Source organism: Ambystoma mexicanum, chromosome 4q (genome assembly GCF_040938575.1).
Source record: "Ambystoma mexicanum isolate Mex_15411 chromosome 4q, UKY_AmexF1_1, whole genome shotgun sequence".
Classification (NCBI taxonomy): domain Eukaryota; kingdom Metazoa; phylum Chordata; class Amphibia; order Caudata; family Ambystomatidae; genus Ambystoma; species Ambystoma mexicanum.
Window position 1 is genome coordinate 476,505,453 of NC_090928.1, and position 22,809 is coordinate 476,528,261.

The window sequence follows — 22,809 nt, forward strand, 5'->3', positions numbered from 1 at the left end:
GGCTCGAGCAGTACTTCCGTTTCCCCGGACAGGAACCCCGCCTTTGGCAGGATCAGGCCAGTGTTAGTACAGGCCACACTTAACCCTACACCCGATACCGCCCACGCTGTATCGATTTACATCGATTCAGGCGCCACGGGCAACTACATCGACATAACCTTGGCCGGATCGTTAAACCTACCTCTGATCACCAAGCAACATCCGGAGCCAGTACAAGCGGTGGATGGTACAGCATTGATATCAGGCCCTATCAAGCAACAAACCGCCCCGATCTCCCTCATTATACAAAACACGCATCAGGAAATCATCACATTCGATCTGATTACAATGCCACAGTTCGGAATCATCCTGGGTCTTCCTTGGTTGCATCTACACAATCCCTTGATTGACTGGAAGTCGGGGCAGGTCCATTTTGAATCTGAGACATGTCAGAATTTTTGTCTCACCGCTCCTGAAGACACAGAATCACCTCCACGAGCCCTAGGGGCCATAGCGCAGCTCACACTGCACGGGGATGTCCCTGCGGCTCCGGAGCCTCATGTAGTGGGGGCAGTTGCCGTTGGTATCCCTACGGAATACGGCGATTTCCGGGAGGTCTTTGACAAGGGTTCCTCGGAGGTGCTCCCACCACATCGATCCTACGACTGCCCCATTGACGTAGTCCCTGATTCCGCGAATCCCTCAGGACGCATCTACTCCTTATCTCCTTCGGAGGAACAGGCACTAAAGGAGTACATCCATACAGCCTTTAAGGTCGGTCATATACGTCCCTACACCTCTCCAGCTGCCAGCCCTATATTCTTTGTCCCTAAAAAGGAGGGCGATCTGCGTCCTTGTGTGGACTACCGCCGGCTAAATTCAATCACCATAAAAAATCGATACCCAATACCGTTGATTACCCCATTACTGGACAGGTTAAGTCACGCTACCATCTTCACAAAACTCGATCTCCGCGGGGCCTATAACCTGGTCAGAATCCGCTCCGGAGAAGAGTGGAAGACAGCCTTCTGTACTCGCTACGGATTGTTTGAATACGTAGTCATGCCTTTCGGGCTTTGTAACGCCCCTGCTACTTTCCAACGTTTCATGAACGAAGTGTTTCACGATATGTTGGACGTATGCGTGGCAGTATACCTTGACGACATCCTGGTATACTCGCAGGACATAAAAGAACATATAGGGCACGTCCGCGAAGTACTGTCCCGCCTCCGCCAACACTCGCTCTACGCCAAACCCGAGAAGTGCCAGTTCCACACTGAAAGCGTTGAATTTCTGGGATTCCATATTACCCCTGGGGGTTTAGCCATGAACCAGTCCAAGGTCCGTGCGGTTTTGGACTGGCCGGAGCCCAGCAACATCAAGTCCCTGCAGTCTTTCCATGGGTTCTCGAATTTCTACAGACGCTTCATCCAGGACTTCTCGTCTCTGGTAGCTCCCCTTACTGCCTTAACCAGCCCCAAATCACCTTTTGTCTGGTTGGAAGTACACTAAGCGGCTTTTAACGCCCTGAAGTCTGCATTTACAACTGCTCCTGTCCTGAAACATCCCGACCCAGAACTCCCGTTCATTGTGGAGGCTGATGCGTCCTCTTTCGCTCTTGGGGCGGTCTTGTCCCAACGATGCCCTCTTTCGGGTCAGTTGCATCCGGTGGCGTTTCATTCCCGAAAGTTCTCTGCTACGGAACTACATTACACCGTCACGGAGAAGGAACTGTTGGCCATCAAAGATGCTTTCTCAGTCTGGCGGCATCACTTATTGGGGGCAAGGCACGCAGTCACGGTGTTCACCGACCACCGCAACCTCCAGGATCTGGCCTCGCTGAGGTGTATTAACAGTCGGCAGGTGCGGTGGCATTTATTCTTCGCGGCCTTCGACTTCCAGATCAAACATCGTTCCGGGCTGTCCCATGGGAAGGCGGACGCTTAGTCTCGCTCTCCGGGTGGGGTGTCCTTACCTGTTTTCCCAGAAAACCTACTAAACCAACATGTCATTTGTCTCTGCACCCCTCCTTTGTCTCTGTTAGACTCAATTCGCACATGGGTTTCGCTACATCCTGATCAGGTCACCGAGTGGGATCCGGTGTTTCATGAGGGGTTACCGTATATCCAAAACAGATTGTGGTTACCTACGACCGACGCTCGCAATCTCGCCCTGGAATGGTCCCACGATAGCGCTATCAATGGTCACCCCGGACAAAAGCGCACGTTGGACATTCTCAGACGTTGGTGTTGGTGGCCCTCCATGAAACACGACGTAGAAGGGTATGTTAACACCTGTGCTATATGTGCCCAGTGTAAGCACCGCAGAGGGCGTCCGGTGGGGCTCCTGCTTCCGTTACCTGTACCCCCCAGATCCTGGCACACGGTTTCCATGGATTTCGTAACAGACCTCCCCCGGACCAAGGGATTCGACACCATATGGGTGGTGGTCGACTCGTTTTCCAAAATGGCTCGCTTCATACCTTGTTCTGGTATCCCTTCTGCCCCAGCTTTGGCCGATCTCTTCTTCAAATCGGTCTTTTGTCTCTTTGGGTTACCCACGATTATAATCTTGGATAGAGGGTCCCAATTCACTTCTCGGTTCTGGCGTGCTCTCACGGCTCTCCTGGGTATCGATTCCCGCTTTTCCTCCGCTTACCACCCGGAGACGGACGGCCAGACTGAGAGGGTGAACCAGACCATGGAACAGTATTTGCATTGTCTGATTCTGCAACACCAACAATCCTGGCTGGGCTTGCTACATCTCGCTGAGTTCTCATACAACAATTCCGCACATTCCTCCACTGGCTCTTCTCCCTTTTATGTTTTGTATGGTCAACACCCCCGCACCTTACCTATCCCAGACCTGGCACCCTCTGACAACCCGGCTGCTGTCGCCTGTACCAGCGACTTGGCGGCCGTTCAGGCCCAAACACTTGCTCATCTTCAGGAGGCCCGGGAATCAATGAAGGCTGCTGCGGACCGTAAGAGGGCAGTGGCGCCTTCCTATGCCGTAGGGGACAGGGTTTGGATCTCTTCTCGTCACCTTAGGCTTCCTGGTTGTCGCAAGCTGCTTCCCCGTTTTGTGGGCCCATATAGGATTTCTGCTGTGATCAACCCTGTGGCCTATCGCCTCTCAGTCCCTGCCTCCTGGCGCATTCACCCCGTCTTCCACACCTCTTTGTTGAAGCCTTGCCCTGCCCCTACTCGTCTCCGATCTACGCCTGGCCCTATCACAGTGGGTGACTCAGTGGAGTATGAGGTTTCTGCTATATTGGGTTCTCGTGTGGTTAGGAGTGGACTCCAGTATCTCGTGGACTGGGTGGGTTTTGGCCCCGAGGAGCGTTGTTGGGTCCCTGCTGGGGATGTCCATGCCCCGAGACTTGTTTCATGTTTCCACCGGGACTTTCCTTCCTGCCCACGTGGTCGTGGGCCATTGAGGGGGGGCTATGTCATGCACAACAAACCAGTCTCGCCATGATGCACCTCTTTGATTGATACCCCAGCACACACTGTTACTCGCCCCGGGTTGACGTCCACCTCCCGAGACATATCTTCACTTAGGGTGCGAGGGAGTCGCTGTCACCAGCGAGTGCGGGTCGTGCGTAGAAGCTGGCCCGGTTTGTTGCCTCGTTTCCATTGGCAACTCCCATGGAGACTGCGCTCGGGATGGAACACCCGATCGCGGTTACTTCCTGGTTCCGCGACGACTTCTCGATCACGTGTCCAGAGTACCGCTCACGTGATCGGGCGTCGACGCACATAAAAACCGGGAAGTTCGAGTTTCTCACCGCTTCACAGCTGTTCCACGACACTGTTCGGCGCTTGCAGATATCACGTTACTTGGATATTTTGGATTTGGACTTTGGCTTATGAATCACGGACTGGTCTGCCTACTCCTCAATCTTGTCGCTCGGAACTGCACGGATCTCGGTACTCTGGGCACTTTGCTTTGCTTAACGGATTGTTTACGGATTGCCCCTTTTTGATTCTACGATCTTCGGCCATTGGCTCTACGTGTTTTGGTTTTACTTGCCTTTCAAGTCACGGCAGAAACACAGGTACAGTCGGTACCGACCATCTGGGACACGACTGGCCGGATCTGCGGCACTCCCTCGCACCAGACCCAAGTTACCCCAGTATCGTCCCTGCTGGGTTTAGGTAAGAGATTATTGCACACTTCTTCATACCAAAGTACTGTGTTTGCCTGTGCTAATCTTAACTTCCTTCCAACAGCCTCTGGGTCCTTGGCGTCATCAGATCCGGCGAACCATCAAACCACCTGTGGCCTCAAAGCTCGCACAGGGTGTTTATTTACACTTCCCTGTGGGTGATTTGTGGACAGAGGCCCATTACTCTTCACTACGCGGCAAGTCAGGACAACGTTACTCCATCAGCCCATTTCCCTCTCTCCCTACCCTCACAGACAACTCTACAGCATCTTTGCATCACCCCATCACCCTTAGTTTTGCACCTGTTCCTATGTTTTTCTGTCCTGTCCTTGACCCTGGTTTATGTTTCCACCTTCCACTACATCTGGTCTTCAAATCACTTTTTCCCACCCCGTTGTCAAGGACCCATGTTCTTCGCTCTGTTAGAAATGGTACATTTTGTACACATTTTTGTGTCGCAAATGCATTGCTTTCCTGTGATTTCTATTAATAAATCAATAAAAACATAAGCGTGTCAGCCTTTTGTTTCATCAACAACTCATCCGTTGTGGCATGGAGGAGCTGGGTGCCATAAATGGGAAGGTTCAGCACCTTTTCTTGAGCATCCTGAAACTGCTTTATGCTTTTCAACCACCCTTGTATGATATCTGAACCAATACACATACCTCTAGAGGCTTTATCTATATAGTTTGCATCCATCTCCAGGGTATCGTCCACCACAATCTTGGCATTTGCAATGCCACCAGTAAACTGATTCAGTTTGTGTTTGGGCATCTTTTCTGCAAGCTCAGCGATTTCATGCCAGAATCTTGCAGTACGCGTTGCAAGCACTTTCTCCTTTTTCCCCAGGGAAAAGAGAAGAGTATCCCGCTGAGGTGTGCTTCATCTGGGACAAGGCCATTGTAATGACTGCTGACTGAGAAGGTGGATGAGAGGCTAAACAAAGTTTCTTCTACACCATAACCCCATATTTGGCCTCCAACCGTTTGTCAGGGTCTGCAGTGGAATCAGGCGCATTCCATGGCTTCTTGGATTACATGCCGTTGGATTGGGATTGCCCTGTCCTTCACACAAGGCCAGATAACTGGTTTCAAACAGTGCCGGTGCTAGCATTCCAAGAATCATGCATCATCCCCAGAATCCACACAAGGAAAACTTGCATGGATGATGGGGCCTGTCCCTTGTCTTCCTGGAAGGAGATTGGGGTTATCCTGGGAAGGACTCACTATCTCCCAGTTGAACAACAGATGCCCCAACAGCCAAGGGATCCACGCTAACCATTGGGGTCACCAAAGGAACCAGAGGATTCACCAGCATAGTGGCCACTGGAGGGGCTTGAGGAGTCGCTGGCGGAGCCTAAGAAGCGGTCAGCTGTGCCTGCAGATCCACAATGGCTTGACTGGTCACAGACATTGGAGGAGGTGCGGTTGGAGAAGGCAGAAGTGGTATGACTAGAGAAGTCTGAGGGATCATATCCTTCACAATGTCCCGAAATGAGTCCTTCATGTTTGGTATGGCCATACCTTGCACATACCTCGCCACAAAAGAGCTCGCCTTCTCCAATGTTGAAGACTGCTTTGTAGCAGGTAAAGGCACCCGAGTAGAGGACAACGTTGTGGCCGACCACATGGGTTCTGGGAACCTAAAGATCATTGATGTTGATGCTGCCAGATAAAACTCCATCTGCAAAAGCACAGACCATGACCAATAAAGTAACCCGTTCTGAGCCAGCCTGTCAATTACAGAGAAACCCAATGAGGCCCCTCCCATAACCATTTATTTACCTTGGGACATGTGAGGTGCAAGCCTACTCTGTAGGGACCAAAATCTCTAGGGGGTTCCCCGATAAAAGCGTATAAGATTCAACATTCTGCATGCTCTGCCCTCTCCCCATTTCGGCCAAAGGTTTCGGGCACAAAGGTGGGGTTCCTCCCTTGGTAGGCATTGTGCCATCTTGGGGATCCAGACGTACAGGGCATGGTGCGGTGTGAGAAATCCCAAACTCTGAACTGGGGGTTTGCCACTGAAAAACCAGAGACGGAAGAGAGGCAGTATCTCCAACCCCAGGATTGGGGCATAGAGGCGGACCAGCAGGAAAAAGCAACCAAACACCCAAACAAAAAGAGTGCAGACGCTTTCATTAAGGCACAAACTGAAAGTGCTCCTTACATGACGGTTAAAGAGGCTGGTGAATGGCAGACTAGGAGAAGCCGGCACGCAGGTGTTCCCGTGCATGTCCACTTGGTAATCTTTTTTATTACCTGCTGGGCAGAGTGCTCCGTCCCGTCCCAGTAGAGACGCCATATAAAAGATATGGAGGAAAAGGGAAGGGGACGTAGGCGTAAAATAGGAAAAAAATAACCGGCATGTCTATGCTAAGAGTGTACTTGCTTACAAATAGACACATTTCTGCTCTCTGTGCTGTCAGTCCATAGGTCGGTGGCCACCATAGTTGTTAAATGCCTAAATTGTTAGTGATCTCAGAAATATTTTACTTGCAATTCACCTATTTTTTGCAAGTGAACAAGACACATACTTTGTTTTTGCAGACTGGACAGCGCCGGGGTCCTTCAGGTCCTGTTCCCAGGGTAGTCGCCCACATAACCACTGCAGCAGGCAGTAGCCAAGGATTTCCAGGTCACCTCGTCTGGACGGACCTATCGGAGCCAGAGAAGAGAAGGGGAAAAAAAAGAGAAAGATGAACGATTTTAGCAAAGCCTCTTTTAGAAATAGAAAACCTTTTGACTGAACGAACTCGTGTTGATGAAACATGAAAAAGCCAAAGAGGCAGAAGTGTTTTGTTTATTCAGCTGCAGAAAAGCTAAAGCCGCCCAGGCGTTTTGGCCCCGGTCCTCAGACAAGCCATGACTTGTTGCTGTTGAAAGCCGAGGGTCAGTTTCCTCACCTCCTTCAACTCCGTCCTGCCCCAGTCTAGCCTGTCACATGAACTTGATCCCCGTGTCCTCTGACATGATCCAGACAGCCCATAACCCGGCAGCAACACTTTCTCAGAGAGCCAGGCAGTAAAACAAAGAAATCCATGTCTGCGGCTAAATTGCTAACACATGTTTCATGAAGTCCACAGGGCCTGCATTGGTCATACGGAGACCCTTTGAGCGCAGACTAAACACCGATGGCCTTTCCTGTTCAGCTGCATGTGGGCTTCCAGCAGGACGGCATGGCAAAGCTGCCATCTAGTGTACAGCGTGCACAGCTCGCCTGCCCGCGGGAACCAAAACCCACTGAAAAGAACACTTCTTAGGTACAGTAGCCATAGCTTTTAACCGAACTATTTCCGCATTTAAAAGAAACTGCGACACAAGGCAATTACACCCTCACAGGCAGCTAATAAAAGGACAGCAGGACAACACATGAATGAGCAAAAGATGCATGTACACAATTAGAGCTTCTCATTTGAAACACACTCCACACATTTATGGAATCATGCTTTTGTTATAAACCGAAACCTCTGAATTTGCAGAGGAAATAGTTTGGTTAATTAAGCAGCGACCCTTCGGAGATATCCGTCGAACCTGCAAGTTACAGGATCAAATCCCGATAGGACCGACTAAACTTAGTTCTTTTGAGACAGATGCAGTATATGAAGTCTCATTGTGTCGGGTAATAATAACTAACGATCCCCGACCGCTTAGATGCCATTCAGTCAGCACGATGCCCTTTATAAATTCCACATGTTAATGTTAATGTTAAAGGACATTTGTACCGCGCACTATCACCACCGGAGTGGTCCCCTGGCGCTCTGGCGGCTCTGAAAGAGGAGGGGAGGTTGAGTTAGTGGGGGGAAGCAGGAAAAGTGCAAGAGAGCAGCGATGTGCTGTTGGTGGCCTCAGCCTGGTGGGTCCGTTGGCTGGGCCTGGGGTGTTTGCGGCCGGGAGTCGTCGTGTACTGTTGTGTGCAAGACTATGTGTGTTTTTTGTTTTATTGTTGCGATGTAGTGAAGTTTGTGCGGTTTATTGTGCTGTAGGTTTTGGTTGCATTTGGTTTGGAGTTTGAGAGGTGTATGCAGAAAGGGAATTTGTTAGTAGAGTTTGTTAGTTTGCGTCTCTATCCTGAATTGAGGCGCTCGGCTTGCATAGTCTCCCCTGATGCGGCTCTGTCCTGATCTGGGTCCGACTAGCATATAAGGTTCCTTATACTCCTCTTGCACCCACCTCTAACATGCTCTGCCATAGCTCCCCTTATCTTCCCTTCATACTCCTGTGGCCAGTGCACCTGCCAATGTCAGCCTTTCAGGCAGGGGAGTTGCTAGGTCTGGAAAAGACCCGGGGCTACGCTGATGTCGGAACTGTTGGGACTGGGGGCTAGCTAGTCTTTTGGCTGTAGCTCCTGAGATTCTATCCGGGGCTACAACCAAAAGATCAGGGGCTATAGCCCCCTTAGCCCCCCCCTAGCAACGCCCCTGCTTTCAGGTAATGTGGTGATTGCCAATATCTCGACAATTCCACATCACTGGGGTTCCTGGCGGTAACTAAGGGGCGGGCGAAGTGTTGGTGGGATTGTCTGGGGTAGTTGACTCAGTTTCCGTGCGTGCCGCCTGTTTTCCAATTTATCTGGCGTCACCCGTCCAGGTGCCGTGGGAGTTACCCTCTCGGGTCGGGGATGTCCAGTCTGCATGTTATTATCAAAACGAAAAATTGTGCTGCACAACCACCTCAGGTAAAGGATGCATTTAGAACAAACATGTATAAGCAATTATGCTAGTAAACAAAAAAAGTTATATAAATATGCATACATGTGTCCTTAGATGTCTTATTAGGCTAGCTGTGACATCGCCACTGACATGTAAGAAGAAAATGTCATCAATACTTTATAATCTGGCATCACACTTCAACGTGCAAAGCAGAATTCCAGCTGTCACTGCAGCACTTAAAGCGTGGCAAGCATTTCAAACTCCTTCTTACAAAAATAGCCTTCTGTGACACGTTGCAGCCATTCACTGATGAGGCACTGTTCATGGTAGTATGTTTATGTTGTGCACTGCTAGAGTTCAGCACACAAGAGCAAGAATCTGCATTTTATTTTATAGCACAAAATGGAAAACGTTTTCAGATGCATTTTATGAACCTGCTTAAACAATTTTTCTGCAATACATTAAAAGCTGCATATAAGCCTTTTTAATCCAAACACATTCTACTTTGATTATATGTATTAGCAACAGGAAGATATCCTACATAGAAAGGGGGTCGGGGGTTACAGTGTATGGCCATGCATTACGTGAAAAGGACATTGCAAGTCGGAGTTCCGCAGGCTTTTACAGGAACTCACTCGGTCTTCCGCTTTGTCCCTCTAGTTGGAACTGCCATTTTCATGGTCGCCAGGCGCTCAAGTGGATCGGCAGGGAAAAGTAGGTAGGGTTGGGCAGCGAGGGGGAGGGTATAGGATGTTGTGCTCATCTGTTGACGCATGCAGAACCAGGAGCAGCTGGTGTCTGTGGGTGTGAGCTTTCTGGCAATGCTTTGTTTTGTGCACTGGGATTGTTATGTCCGGAAGGATGGCATCAGGTGTTTGACTCGTTTGTTGTTTAAGGTGGTTAGACAGATGTGCGGTATGCGTGTTTTGGTGGGTTCGTTCAGTAGCTGTCTGGGCGTGTGTTGTAGGTAACGCACGGTAGATGGTTCTTTTTTTTTTTTTTTTTTTTTAATGTCGGTAGATGGTACTTTATCCCATATATGTCATGTACCCTATTAAGACCCTTAAAACAAAATCGTGAACAGAAAGAACTGCAATACAAAAGTTAGTGGGAGAAAACGAACTGGTTGCTAACTTCTTTCATGAGAACGCGAAAAGGTTACAGTGCGAGAACACCACGGTGGTTTCCGGTTAGCATTCACGCCTTCTTAGAAGTGCAGAAGAAATGATCTCTATTACACAAGTGGCACTCTATCTCTACTGCTATTAAAAGTATTGAGTTATTAAAGGGCCTTCAATCTAACAGAATGCCGCGTCCTCCCTCGTGGGCAGTTTATTTTCTGCACTAGATTCAACAAAGTCCTAATGCAAAATTTGGCTCGTGTATTGAAATAAAAACACAATCCGTGCCACTTGCTTTTCTGTTGCAATTTCAGCAGCCATAAATCTCCCATTAACCGTGGATGCATTCCAAAAATGCACATGTGTTAGTTCACAAGTCCCTTACTCTACATTGTCGCAATTCCAGATTACTGGTTGCGCTCTTCCTTTCCAGACACCCCTATTTTCACAAAACTACATGTTGGCACCTGTTCCTGCGACCGACATGCAGCAGACTACTAACAAGTAGTCATTTGTGAAAAACAGAGAATGGCAAATGCCACTTTTCCCACTCTGGAAAGCATTGATGTAGATGTAGTCCCAGTCTATGCCGATGGCATGCTTGACTTGACTATCAAAAGCTGGAACTCTGAATAATGCTAGTAATGGGAAGAAAAACATATAGAAAGAAAATGTGGAAAAAGAAAACTCACAGAACCGTGTCAGACATCTCACGAGGTCATGGGAGCTAGTTGATGGCAACCACACGATTCACTCCCAAGTACTCTGGGAACGTCGAATATCCCTTAAAAAAAGACTTGAAATGCTACACAATCCCGATATGACGGATTCATGAGCATCGACTATGGGCAAGGGTCTAGGCAGCACAAGCTGAGAGAGGACAGATGCAATTGTGAAAGTACATGTGTGTCAACCAATCCGCCACTCCGTCGTCTTCCAAGCCCAGCCAGGAGCATCACTTGGTGCCAACAGGTGAACACTCAATTCCTGATTCTGCAGGATTCTCGAGGTGGTAAGATGAAGTCCCCTAAATGTGAAATTCAAATCAAAAGCCTAAGTGTCTCCGCTATCAACAACACCGGCACTTCAACGTACACCATGTCTCGTATTCAGTCCTATCACTACGACCTTGTTGTCTTCAGTGTATCAACATGAGGATCTTTGCATATAGACAAAAAACTCCTATCCCACACCAGGGAGTATTCATTGCATCCACTGCCCATGACTCAAAAAGCATATCTGAGAGGGTTTTTCATTGCTGAAGTGGGCTTGGGTATGTTACTAAGAAGCAAAGCAGCAGAAGCTCTGGATCTCGCCCAGTTTACCTTTCAGCTACACCCTTCTGACCTTGAAGAACTCCTGTAGGACCCACAAGACTGTTTTATGGCATCAACTGCCTGAAAAATAAGCCAGTGAAAATTCACAGACATCTCTGTTCAACCAGTCTGTTTACTCTATATGCGCTTTCTATTCCAAATGCACTGCAAGATCGAAGAAGAGTTCTCCAAGCTGAAGCCAGCCAGCATTACTGAAAAGGCACTCAGCCTTACCCTATAGCTGTTCCCAATTGTTGCTGCATGAAAGGTCAAGCAGCCTGGACGAGTACACATCTGCGTTGATATGCATCTTACCAATAAGACCTTAAAAACAGAGCAATACATCACTCTACTATTGACGAGTTAATAATGGAACTGGCAGGGCAAAGTTTTTCTCAAAGTTGGATCCTAATTTCGGGGATCACCAACTTGAAAAATAAACTCTAGGGCAATGAACACCTTCCCCATCCCTATATACAAGAGACCAAACTTCGGCATTCTTTTGTTTGTGAAGTGTTCCAGAACCTGATCTATTAGATAGCATAGAAAGTGTCATCAACATCTGTGCAGATATTCTCGTCTACTTAAACAATGAAGACCAACAGCTACTTCGGTTAAGTGCAGTGTTCAAATGCCGCCAGCAATGCAAACTCACTCTACACAGTGGAAAGTGTGATTATTTCAAGCCTATGCTCAAATTCTTTAACTACATCTTAAACCATGAATGGGTCAAGCCAGACGAAAAAAGTGAGTAACAACGAATGAGCTTCTGAGTCAGTACCTGAACTGTGCAGCTTCTTGGCATGGCAAAGCTTTTGATACGCTAGCTCCCTTAAAAAATGGGAAGGTTATAAATCATCCTAAAAACATCTGGTTCTCAGATGACCTGAAGATGTTAAGAGTGGAAAAAAGGAAAATATTCTACCAGTGGAAAAAGAAAACTAAGGAGGAAGACGATAGGATAGCTTACCAAGAGGTGACCAGGAAATGTAAACGTGCTATTATAAAAAAAAAAGCAAAAAAGGAGTCTTATGAAGTACGTATATAAAATGCCCAACACGACTCCAAATACATTTTTGCTATCCTGAAGGAACTAGAGAAACCTGACGTCAAATTTCAAGAATCTATTTGTAAAGATCAGGAGTCGTGCACGCACATACAAAAGGCTATGGTAACCAAGACAGAAAATTAAAAATGATAGTTTACAAACCTTAACCACCACACGGCCAGCTGAATCTCCTAAGGACCTGCTGAGGGAAAATCCCACTTTACACCATACCAAAGTTACATTTTAGGAGTATTATGGAAGATGAACTTCGTACCACTCTCGTCAAACTCAAGCCATCCACCTGCAAAGGGGACTGGTTCCCAGCCACAGCTATTAAGGCCTGTTCTGGGCTCTTGATTAGTTCTACTACTAAAATTGTGAGCGCTTCCTTTAAAGAGGGAAGGGTCCCCACTAGTTTGAAGGGTTTCTGGATTACCCCTCTGTTAAAAAAACAAGATCAGGACCCCAAAATTGCCACCAGCTATTAGCCTATTTCTAACTCGCCCTTCATTTTGAAGATAATGGACAGAGTGGCCTACAAACAACAATTGTGCCACATAAAAGACCGCCCTATTTTAAATGGTGGTCCGTCTGACTTTAGATCAGGTTTCAGTACCGAATCAGCGTTACTGGAACTGAATTCTACTATGATGACTAATATTAATAATAGTACAACAATGCTGCTGATGTCCTTGGACTTATCAGCCGTGTTTGATTTATTGGACCACCCCCTCCGCTTGAACAGATTACAGGAGGTAGCTAATTTTAGTGATCAAGCAAGGGATTCGGGGGCTCTGGTGAGTTGGAGTAACAAGGTGCCTTTACAAAAAACATACATGTGTGTTACTACTCGGAAGTAGGCAGAGCTATTGGAAATTGCTAATAGTAATTAATGGGTACAAACAATGTGCGAATACTCCTTCTGATAAGACTTCTTGATATAAAAATCTTACCTCTTGAGGCTGACTATTAACACGTGTGGTATTAGTCTCTGATTGACTCAACTACAGCCTTTGTTTCTGTAAATGTAGAAGGAAAAAAATGGGACCTGTAGAAAGAGCGCAGAGAAACCTATATGAAGCCATGCATTACTATGTGTTGGGCAGAAAGACAAAGAAACTGCATACAGTGTCCGTTGAAAGGCCTGGCTTGTTAGCAATATTTGGAAGGTGAAATACTGTCACTACATACCGTGCCCATTGTGCAAGAGTAAAAATAATGCAGCTGTTCGGGTGGGAAGTAAGGTGTGGCTCACTCCACTTGCAATGGAAACAGCTGTGTTACCTCTCTTTAAGTGTGCGAACACGCTGTAATCTAAAGGGTGGCAGGAAAAGAAATGAAAGTGGAATCATAAGGCAAATGTTCACTGTAAATGCGAGAAACACTGGTGCACAGCGTCCTGTCAGACACTACATGCATGCACAGCCTAAATGAAAAAAGTCAACAGGTTGTCAACTTTACCCTCATTCACCATCATTTCAGGAGCACAGTCAACCCTTCTGTCTAAGAATGGTTAGGCACTGGAAACTGGTGCACCGGTGGCTGGACTGCACTCATTTTTGGAGAGGGCTAGACTGGCTGGGAACATGGCACTAGGATTCAGAATCCTCCTCCACTCCAGGGAAAGCTAGAAAATGTATAATCGATGCCAGGAGAAGGTGGTGAGCGGCATGCCTAGGTCACCAAAAGCTCCATGTTCCCCCCCACCCCTGCAGCTTATTACTATTCTGCAGGTACCCCGTGGGAGAGTGTGGTGGGAGGATGGGGAGCATATCTGTGTTATGGAAGCAAAATATATGCTGTAGCACAATCCCTCAATGCCCGAGAGGTGGACGCTCTGGTCAATGGAGATGGTGGTACATGCGAAGAACAAAGTCCCCCTAATCCCTAACCAGCAGCTTGAAGGCAACGTGATCACATCCTGATTGTCAAACAGCGCAGCAGGATTGGTGGCACATACTAGTTCCTCTACAACACTCTGTGCACTGTAAAAAGTGAAGGAGAGCCACAAACATCATAGCACACCTTAATAAAAAAGGCATCCAGAGAACTCGTCTATGTTCAAGGTAAACTTTAAATCCACAGTTTAAATGACTAATGGTCTCACAGTGCAATCTGCCTCGTGTTCCAAAAGTCAAAACAACCTCGACTGTGAAAAGGTTTAAAACAAAACCACCCGGCCCGCCCCAATGAAAAAGGAAAATCACCAGAATCAGACAACAATTCTTTTTAGATTGGAAGCAATTTTACGTATGTGGCTTTTCTAGGGTGTATTTAGTTATGTTGTTGAAGAAAAATATCTAATGTACTTATGTAAAGAGATTATAATAAGTGAATATATCTTCAGTATTGGGTAATCAACACATAGAAAAATTGATTCTCTGTTTTGGTCTAAGATAAGACTGCTGAAAACGAAGTGCTATTAGGGAAGGTTGGATGGGGTGTGTGAGAAACCACATGGTGTCTCACCCGCTAGTTCCCGGGGATCTCTTTCTCAGTTGGCCAGGGCACAACCATAGCCTTTTAATCCAGACCCTGGGGGTGGACCAGTGCAGGAGGATCATCTGGGTGATGGGTCTTCGGGGAGTGTGGGTGAGGCAGCCAATGATGAGATGCTGTCTTCCCCCCCTTTTTTGTACATCCAACCCCTCCTATTTTTTTAGGGTTTGATGTCCCAACTCCCCTCCCATTCTGAAAAAACACTAGGCCGAGGAAGAGGGCAACTAACTCCTATACATCGTACTGGAGATGTACCACTAATCGGTCTGGCAAAGTCAGGCACTTGACTTCAAGTGCATACACCTGATTCCAATTAGCTCTCTTCACAAGGATAAAAGATGGAATGTAGGGACACACTCGGAGCAAGGTGGAACACGAGTACGAGCAGAACGTCTGGGGCGAAACTGAACCTAGTGGAGCAGAGCGACAGACCAAAGGACGAGAGGGCTGAAAACCCCAAGAGTCCCCCACAGGAGAGTGTTTCCTCCACAAGGCTGCAAAAGACACATGGAGAAGGTCAGATCCCAATATCGAAGACTGCATTGTGTTTCAAGGATGCCAGCGACCCTCCCGTGTGAATGGTAGAGTTGGGGAGGCAAGGCCAAGCCTTTGGTACTAACCTTGACCGTGAGAGACTGGTGTATGCTAAGAAAGATTGAGGTTTGCAACAATATATCACAAGTGAAGGCTGCACGCGTGTGGCTGAGACACGATGAAAGGAAGACCTGTGAATGAACTATAAATTAAAGACAGCTGTGGAATCAGCGATACTGAGTAACGGAGTGGTCCAGCGAAAAGGAGTAGCCCACTCGAAAGTCTCTGTGAAAGGTGCATTGTTTGAGAAGATAAAAGTGAATGAACCATAAAAGCGAAAGTGAACGAAGTTAATCCAGAGAGAAGGGGAGAGGAAAAGCTGAACATTGAATTCTGAGTCAAAGTGCTCCTGCGGTGGTCTGTAAAAGAAGCTCTGCACATTCAAAAGTCTTTCACATCCGAAAAGCAGTCTGAGCCCGACTGAAAGTCTTTCACATCCGAAAAGCAGTCTGAGCCCGACTGAGGGAGACCCGAAGTGTAAAAAGCTTGGGGAAGGGTGCCCCGGCAAGTGTTGTTGAACTGTGAAAGATCTGAGCCTGGCGTAGGGGGACCAACGTTGAACTGTGATAGGTCTGAGCCCGGCAGAGGGGGACCAATATTGAACTGTGAAAGGTCTGACTCCGATAGAGGGGGACTGGTGTGATCATTTTGTTTCGTTATTTGCGGAAGACTGGAGCAAGAGCCTTTAACGTAGAAGGCCAGGTAGGCCTCGAACCACGTTTCAAACTGTTTCAGTGTTAAAGGCCGAGCCAAAGTGTGCCATCCTGCCTACAGAGACTGCCTTATTCCCTGTGGTCTAAACATGGGGAGGAGAGCTCATTCAGCCACATTTATTCTTTGTCGAACACACTGATTTTCCTTTTATTATATCCTTTACACATTTTTTTGTACAAGAGATAGGGAGGTCATTAGGATTTGTTAGCATAGGCCATTTTAATTTGACAGACACGACTACGACTATTTTCTTTATTATTTGATGGTCGAGACGTCTCCCATCCTAGTTATAGGGCAAAGTAGGAGTTTTTCCAAACCCCACAAAGCAAATAAAGGTTTTATCTTTTGTGTCAGTATCATACTTGTGATACCATGCCTCCCATCCATGTGGCAGCACTAAGGAGGAGAAACTGATCATGGTCCACATAATGTAGGAAAAATGCTTGCACATGCTATTCCTAATTGTCAGCCTTGTGTGTGAGGCTAAATAAAAACTGTACAGAGGTGTGTGTTTCTCCAAACCCAGAAATACCTGGGACTAACTGAAATCATTATTCTAATTGGTCCCCACACACATTTTGCTTAGAACCAGATCTGATGGTGAGATGATACCTGGGTTTACAGAACTTCTCTGTGGTCAAATCCTGGGATCCTAACTTAAATATTTCCCTCAAGGAAAATGTTGGTTGTGGCTGTCTGCTATCTTGTTTTTTTTGTTTGCTTGTTTGTAACATATCCAAGTGGTATTGCCAATCCATAGATTGCAGTGGTAATGTGTGTTGCAACGTTTTGTGATCTATGGGACGTAGAATCTCAGATCTGTATTTGATTGTAGTTTTTGGTATGCCATTCTATCCTTATAAAAGCATACCAACTACATGCAAATACATTTGAACCCCTCATATTCCACTCTTGCCGTTTCCCAAAAGGAGTTTCCAGACCTGAAATGGAAAGCCACTTCAACCCTAGACAGAACCATAAGCAATTACAAATGTGTCTCTGCTTCTTGGTGCCTAGTAGTTTACGTCACTAAATACAGAGGTCCACATAAGGGTATTCACCACTTGGGAGGCTTGCTAAGCTCCTCTAGATAAACATATCAGTGATACTAGATTTTCAATCACGTTTCAAATCTAAAACCTATATGCTGTGGTGAAAAAAGCATTCTGGATTAAATCTGCTATCCAAAGTTCAATTCATTCTAGTAGAACCAATACACAAAATGCAGATCATCAGTTTATTGTGATGCATCAAACTGTTGCAGCCAAACTCAGAAGGTAGCTGTGCTGTCTTGCAAAACTTCTTATGTACTAGAGCATTGGTCAATGAGCCCTCCTTGACCCATCATCCACTGATTCAGATGAGGCAAATATTCAGAGCCACAGGGACTGGGGAACAGAAACTGAACGAACACATGTGATGCGAAGGTACAAGGATGCAAGGAGCGAAGGACATAAGGAAGGTGTGCAGACTATCAGGCACAGAGATGGTGATGCAAAGACCAGTAAGAAACTGGCAAATATGGGAAGGATAGTGAACAGGGAATGAGTTGGCTCGAAGCTCAGGACCAGGAAGTTTACAAATCATGGGCAAAGAACAAGAAGACAAAAGTTTTAAATTGCTTGGACATGAGGGAGCACAGGGGCCAAGGAAAGAAAGGATGAAACGGAGCCAACACGAATCCGAAGTTCACTGACAAATAGACAGGAGAGAAAAGATTGAAGATCTAGGTGGAAACAGTTTGCAGAGGTTAATGTATGTGACAAGAGAGAACTGAAATTACATGAAAAAATAAATATTTGTGGCCCAGAATTTAGTAAATAAATAAGTCTAGATATGGCATCTGTCCAGCATGGGCTTCAAGGCTTGCGCATATCCGAAATTATATAAGTAATGAGGAGTTGATTGCATGCTCAAGCCTCCTACCAAAAAAGCATAATTCACTCAGGGTCCAGTTGGCGTACCACACTCATCCGTCACATCTCATATACAGATTCCATTATCAAGAACAGCTATAAAAACTAACCTCATTCCAGAAGATCAACACACAATTTGTTGACCCACTCCCAATGTATTCTCCAGAAAGAAAATGCTTCAAATCCTTCTAGACCTTTAATAAATGTTAAGATGCGAACAGTTTCTGAAATGTTTTACAGTCTCGAATCTCACCCTTCTGTGGGTTCTCAATCCAACCAATTTCAAATCAGTCATAGGGTTATACAAAGGCAACCAACAGCTCCTTTCTTTGTGATGGATGTCTCCACTCTGGCTCCTCCACGCGACCAAACTCAGGTGCAGTCGTTTTTGCTGTCATATTTTTTTTTTCTAATCACAAAACCTGCAGCATGGAACTGTGTGTGGTATCTGCAAAGCCTCACGGCAGCCTGCTGCAAAGGCCGCGTGTAATGCCGCTGCAAACAAAACGGGTTTCAGGCTTTCAATTTAAAATCACATTTTATTCTTAATCCATATTTATCTAGATGTTTCTTGTACTTTATGGTTGTAAACTAGGATATGAAATCTTGTTTTATGTAACTATGCTCAATTAGTCTATTCTTATCTGCTTTTAGAATTGATTCTTCTACGAGATAAGTAAACTGAAATTACTGCTTTCCCACATTAAAACAATTTAAAGATGACAATACCAACCAATAGTTAAAAAACTGCTTCTGAAAGGGCAAGTTGAAAGAATAAAAACCTGTGACGCATGTTGTGCGACAGTCCACTTTCAACTTCCCTCGGTCCTGCCTGCTTGCCCAGCCCTTCTCAGCTTCTCGTGCCCCCTTCATTGCCGCTCAGCAAGACACGTCAGACGGATTGTTCAGCAGCTCACAGAGGACAGAAACACAGTAGTGTCATTGGTTAGATGAATGATCCACCCCACTAATGCTGTTTTAAGTGCACTGATGATTCTATCCTTATTCACCCGATTAAATTATTTTCTCAAAATCAATATCCATTTAAAATCATCAAGGAAAAAATATCAGTCAAGCAGGATTTAAGCGATTCTGGTACATATTATTGGAAAAGGGAAAGAAAAAGTGTTTGGGATACCTTGTATTGGGCCCGCGTGTCACTTTTGATCTACAGTTGCAGATCTCATGCTTTCACTGGGCTTGAATACTTCTCATTTCCTGTGCTCTTCAAAACGTGCACAGCATGCCACTGCTGTCTATTTTATTTTCTGATATCAATAATTCCGAAAATGTGGGAAAAGGCACAAACTGCTTCTATTTTATACGCTCTATCCCATTTGCTTTAATCTACCATCCCTTAGATTTACTAAAATGTGAACAGAGAAAATCTGTAATGGTGACTTGTGCCAGTAAAATCATCCTTATCCAAAATAAAATAAAAGTGATTTTATGGTGTCTGCAACTATGTGCACAGGCTGTGAAAGCACCCGCACTTAAAGGTATGTCTCAACATATGTGCTAAAACATTTGCTTAAAAAAGTGCCAAAAGCCATAGATCACAAACACTTGCCACATTTCGCTAATGCTAAAGTGGACATCTGCAGGTGTTACTGGTCCACGTCAAATCATGGGCAACTCTAAGGGAACAGCAACTTCAGGCAATTTTCAGAAATGAGAAAACAGAACTAACTAACAGGACTGTGGCCATTATGTCGTCTAACTTATACAGCTGGTTGTATTGAAAAAACACATTGTGACAGCCAATTACAGATTCCTAGTACAGTGAGTTGGATATTACGTGAGGTGGGTTGGAGATTACCTGTTTGCCAAATCTGCTTTTCATTAGCTGGAATAAGATGTCAAGTACCAATTAAAAACAATTTATTAACACATTTTATTTTACTCTGTCCAAAAATATTCATTTTGCTTTTGGCTTGACACTCGCAGAGAAGAAACAAATTCAAAACGCAGTTTGGCAGGGTAACAGTCCTCACGTTAACATTTCTAGTAGAGGACTGCACAGCAGCGTGAGCTACACCTACTTAGCTGTTATTTACATTGGGCCCTTAATCATCTTTTATTACATTTCGATACATTTTATATCTCTTATGAAAACTGAGTGGATTGACCCTTATCGTGGGTAACAGACACGCTAACATTGCTACTGGCCAGAACCTCTCGGAAGTGCCACTGCTTTCATGGAGTCCAACAGCCCCCAAATTACTTTCCATTAGGTTCTGTGCTGCGCTGAGCGACAGAAAGCTCAGTTTGCGCTCATTTGCCACCAGTTGCATGCACAATGCAGCCAGAAGAAAATAAATATCAGGGTTCGAAATTGCTCCTGATTGTTGCCTAGAAAAGCCTGGTTAGCTTGACATCAATAGCTTCCAGGAGATACTGTTGGCTGCTCAGGGCAACTTGTGCCATACTATTATACCTATGTAACATACAAGCTGTGTGTTTGGGGATATGTATAAAAAAGCATCGAAAAAACCTGCAGAAGACATTAAAAGCATGATGGGTCATATAAAATGTCTGTAGACCTATAGTTTGAATGTATGCAGAAATTCGATTTGGAGCACACGATGCACTAGCTCCTCATTCCACTGATATAGCTCCTGGTTAATGGGCGATGCAAGACACCAAGCAGCTGCTTCTAGCTCCTGGTCATCAACTCTTTATTTCAATCCTGAAATATTAAATAACAGAAAAGCGTGCCTTCAACATCTGCACTCTCTCTCACACTAGTGGGCCTCTCTGATCACTCATACACCATCAGCTTCCAAGTTCACAACAATGACACTATATTTCATCTTGAATTACAGTTGGACTCAAATGGCCATCTTTGCCTAGGAAAATACTACAAATATGTTCCACTCTGGGTGCACCAAAACTGACATTGCCGGAATAGTTCACGAATCAAGATTCTACTAATAATCACACCCAAACCTTTCCCTTTGATTGCAGAGACTCATTTCTCATCCAAACCCAGTCCAAAAGGCACACAGCCTCTTTATTTTGTTTTACCGAAAATGTGCTTATCACAGCATGGATACAAGTTGAAAACAGGTGGTTTCTCGTCATGGAAGGCAATTCACACAAATCCCAAAAACATTGCAGTCGATTCTTAAGGTAACCATGCCAAGTCTTGACCGTCGCAATGCGGTCTAAAAAACAATCCCCTTGAAATTCCTCATTAAACTTCAAAGAGCCTAGAACCATCCAACCTGGCCCACATTTCATCTGAAAATTTGTTGATCACGTCATATTTGACCACTTTTAAGATTCTCCAACTGTGCTCCAGACTAAAAAATAATTGTAGCGTACCTCTGACATCACTTGAGGTGTGACTGGGATGGGCATCTGTCAGGAAAAGTGAGGCAAAGGACAAGGTCAGCTAAGAGATGAGCTGGGAGATGTATGTTTGGGAAAATCGCCTCAGATTTGCAGGTATGAACATAGGAGCGGCACCAGAAAGCTCAAGCAGAGCAGCATGTGACTTGAGGAAGTGTTTGTCCCCCGAATGAGTAATTAGCAGACCATTTTCCTCTGAATGGAGGTGGAAGAGAACCATTCCGTCACGTATTCAGATTTCCGAGGGGGGCACAGGACTATGAAAGCAGGCCTGCTTAGAGTCCTGTGTTGCAGCCAGAACCATCTGGACAATATGCATGGACATGAGTGATACATGGCAGAAGGGGTTCCATGATGAAACATCCCATCCCCCCCATGTGCGTTATCCCAAACATCAGTGGTAGCCGCTCTATTCATTTGGAGGTGGAGGGCGGTTGGAGTAAGATTAGGCACAATCAGAAAGACACAATAAGAGCCACGGGACTACAAGAACCCAAGCTATTCTTAATCACGTTCTTAGGTTCCAAGAAACAATGGCTATTGACCATTTCGAACTAGACGATACAAGACCTTCACTAAAACTGCAATGAATGGCCATTATTTTGGAGGACTAGCCATAGCCATAGACTTGAACATTAAAGCCACCATACAGAAAATACCCACTCTTGACAATGGTTTATTGGCAATAAGCCTTTGCACAGAATGCATGACCATGGAGATTCACATCAACGTATTTTGGAATCCTAGGAAGAACCCCTGTTCAATTTTGCAAATGGCACTAGATGTTGTGATCAGAAACTGTTGAGACTTGAGTGTCGTGTAGGCAGTAGAGGCCTCCGTCCCCAAATGCCGCACAGGGAGAACTAAAGCAACTCTCTGTGCAGCCGTTGAGGTCACAGGCGAAGATGTTCAAATGTCCAATTCCGGGAACGCGAACCTCTGGGACCCCACACTGCTGCAAGAAAATGCGGATTAAGCACCAAGCAAGAAACAGTAACTACAGTATTAGAATAACCGGAAAGGTCTTACCAATCAGGGTCAAGGAGGGGATGAGGAACCTAGTGGAGAGGTCCGGGGCCCACGTGGACGGCAGTACCCCAAGAGGAGTAGGCTCAGTTGTTCGCCTGTCAGCAGGAGCTGTGGAGCTGTGGAACTGTGAGGCAAGGAGTTCAAAGAACCAGGGTGCAAAAGGGTGATCCAGGAGGCAGTCCGATAACAGTCCGTGGTCGAGAGCCGTGTATCAATGTGCAAACAAATCCGAATGGGTAAATCCAAGAGGAGTCCAGTAAAGCAGGCCAGGTCGATTCCGTGAGTGATCCAAAGATGATTCAAAGTCCGTAGCGCCAAACAGAATGCAGAGCACAGCTGAGAAGCAACGAATACCCAGGTTTCCGGGTTTATGTACTCGCGCTTCTGGTCACGTGATGCGTGGCATGGTCACGTGAT

The 22,809-nt window shown here is 46.0% G+C and overlaps 1 protein-coding gene across 6 annotated transcripts in view; it reads right to left on the bottom strand.

Annotated features, from left to right (window-relative positions):
• The window catches only part of VRK2 (VRK serine/threonine kinase 2), a 711,103-nt gene that overhangs the window by 179,418 nt on the left and 508,876 nt on the right, over window positions 1-22,809 (bottom strand). For all 6 annotated transcript variants that reach the window (XR_011268142.1, XM_069608045.1, XM_069608044.1 and 3 more), the window contains one exon: window positions 6,687-6,807. Coding sequence is in view for 5 of the 6 variants with exons in the window: in XM_069608045.1 (XP_069464146.1) it covers window positions 6,687-6,807 (121 nt within the window). In the remaining variant the exon portion in view is untranslated. The remainder of the gene's footprint in view (window positions 1-6,686; window positions 6,808-22,809) is intronic.